Below are 1143 nucleotides of genomic sequence, written 5' to 3' on the forward strand. Positions count from 1 at the left end.
GCTGTATGTAACAAAAATTAAATAATCACCCATTGAGGTCCGCAGCGACGGATCTGGCAGCCTCATTAGCCAAATTGATCCTCTCATTGACCTGCGCAGCAGCATGAGCCGCCTTGGCGACAGCAACTTCCTGCGTATCTACAACTCTCCCATCAGGCCCAATAGGTGCGCCAGGTAGCAACTGCAAACTGGGCACGAGGATAGAATTCTGGTTGACGATAGCTTGCAAATTAGCAGCGTTCGACCTGGCAGCTTCGTCCGCTAGTTTCAGTCTCTCATTAAAATGAGCAGCCGCGTGTTCCGCTTTGGCCACCGCGACTTCTGGCGTGTCCAGCACCCGACCGTCGGGCCCAACAGCAGCGGCAGACGTCAAAGTGGCTATCAGAGGTCCATGGAGGAATCCTGGTCTGGCCAGAGTCGACGAAACCAGGCCCAATAGTATCAAAGTGATCAGCGAACCCATGTTTTTATTTTCCTCTCTCTGTTTTTCTTTTTTTCCTTTTTTTTTTTTTTTCAGAAACGAGCTTCGCAGTTGCAAGCTTCCGGCCGACGAATCGACGGACGGGACCGACCGTGGTTCTCGCTCGGGGGGCGAATTCGTCACTACGCGGCTCGAGACTATGCGACGGCTGTGCCCTAGATCGGCTTTTATACGCCAGATCGTTCGTTATAGATCGTCCGTGGATCACGTAACCGCTCCCGGTTAGGCTCCCAGATTTTTCCTAACCTAGCGTTGCATGCACGGCGCCGTTTCCGTTACCCCGGGGCAAGGCAAGCAGGACTAATGTAAAACGAGTCGTGGATCTGCGGCGGTCCAATCGGGAAAAATTCGCCTATCCATTTTCGTCGGTCCCTGTATCGCGGGATGACACTTGATCCCGTGATACTTCATTTCTTCTCCAGCACCGGATTGGCCATGGAACCCAAGGGCGTCCACGACGGCAAGGACGAAGATCGCGTAACCGTTTCTCGGTTTGTAGCTTCGCGCTCTCGGATCAGCGTTAGATTTCCAATTCTTTTTTTTTTCTTCTTCTTCTTCTTCTTCTTCTCAAGAGATGATTACAGCGGGATTGTTAAGGACTGATTTACACCAATTGATTTCACTCCAGATTCAATTTTTTTTTTATTATTAAATTGCAGTCT

General features: G+C 50.5%; 1 protein-coding gene across 1 annotated transcript in view; it reads right to left on the bottom strand.

Moving 5' to 3' along the window:
* The window catches only part of LOC108625465 (cuticle protein 18.7), a 2051-nt gene extending 1415 nt beyond the window's left edge, over nucleotides 1–636 (bottom strand). Inside the window, exon 1 of the mRNA XM_018025516.2 lies at nucleotides 30–636. Coding sequence (XP_017881005.1) covers nucleotides 30–463 — 434 coding nt within the window. The 5' untranslated portion in view covers nucleotides 464–636. The remainder of the gene's footprint in view (nucleotides 1–29) is intronic.
* Nucleotides 637–1143: the final 507 nt, after the last annotated feature.

This window comes from Ceratina calcarata, unplaced genomic scaffold (assembly GCF_001652005.2).
Source record: "Ceratina calcarata isolate Rehan_Ccalc_2016 unplaced genomic scaffold, ASM165200v1 scaffold357.2, whole genome shotgun sequence".
Lineage (NCBI taxonomy): Eukaryota > Metazoa > Arthropoda > Insecta > Hymenoptera > Apidae > Ceratina > Ceratina calcarata.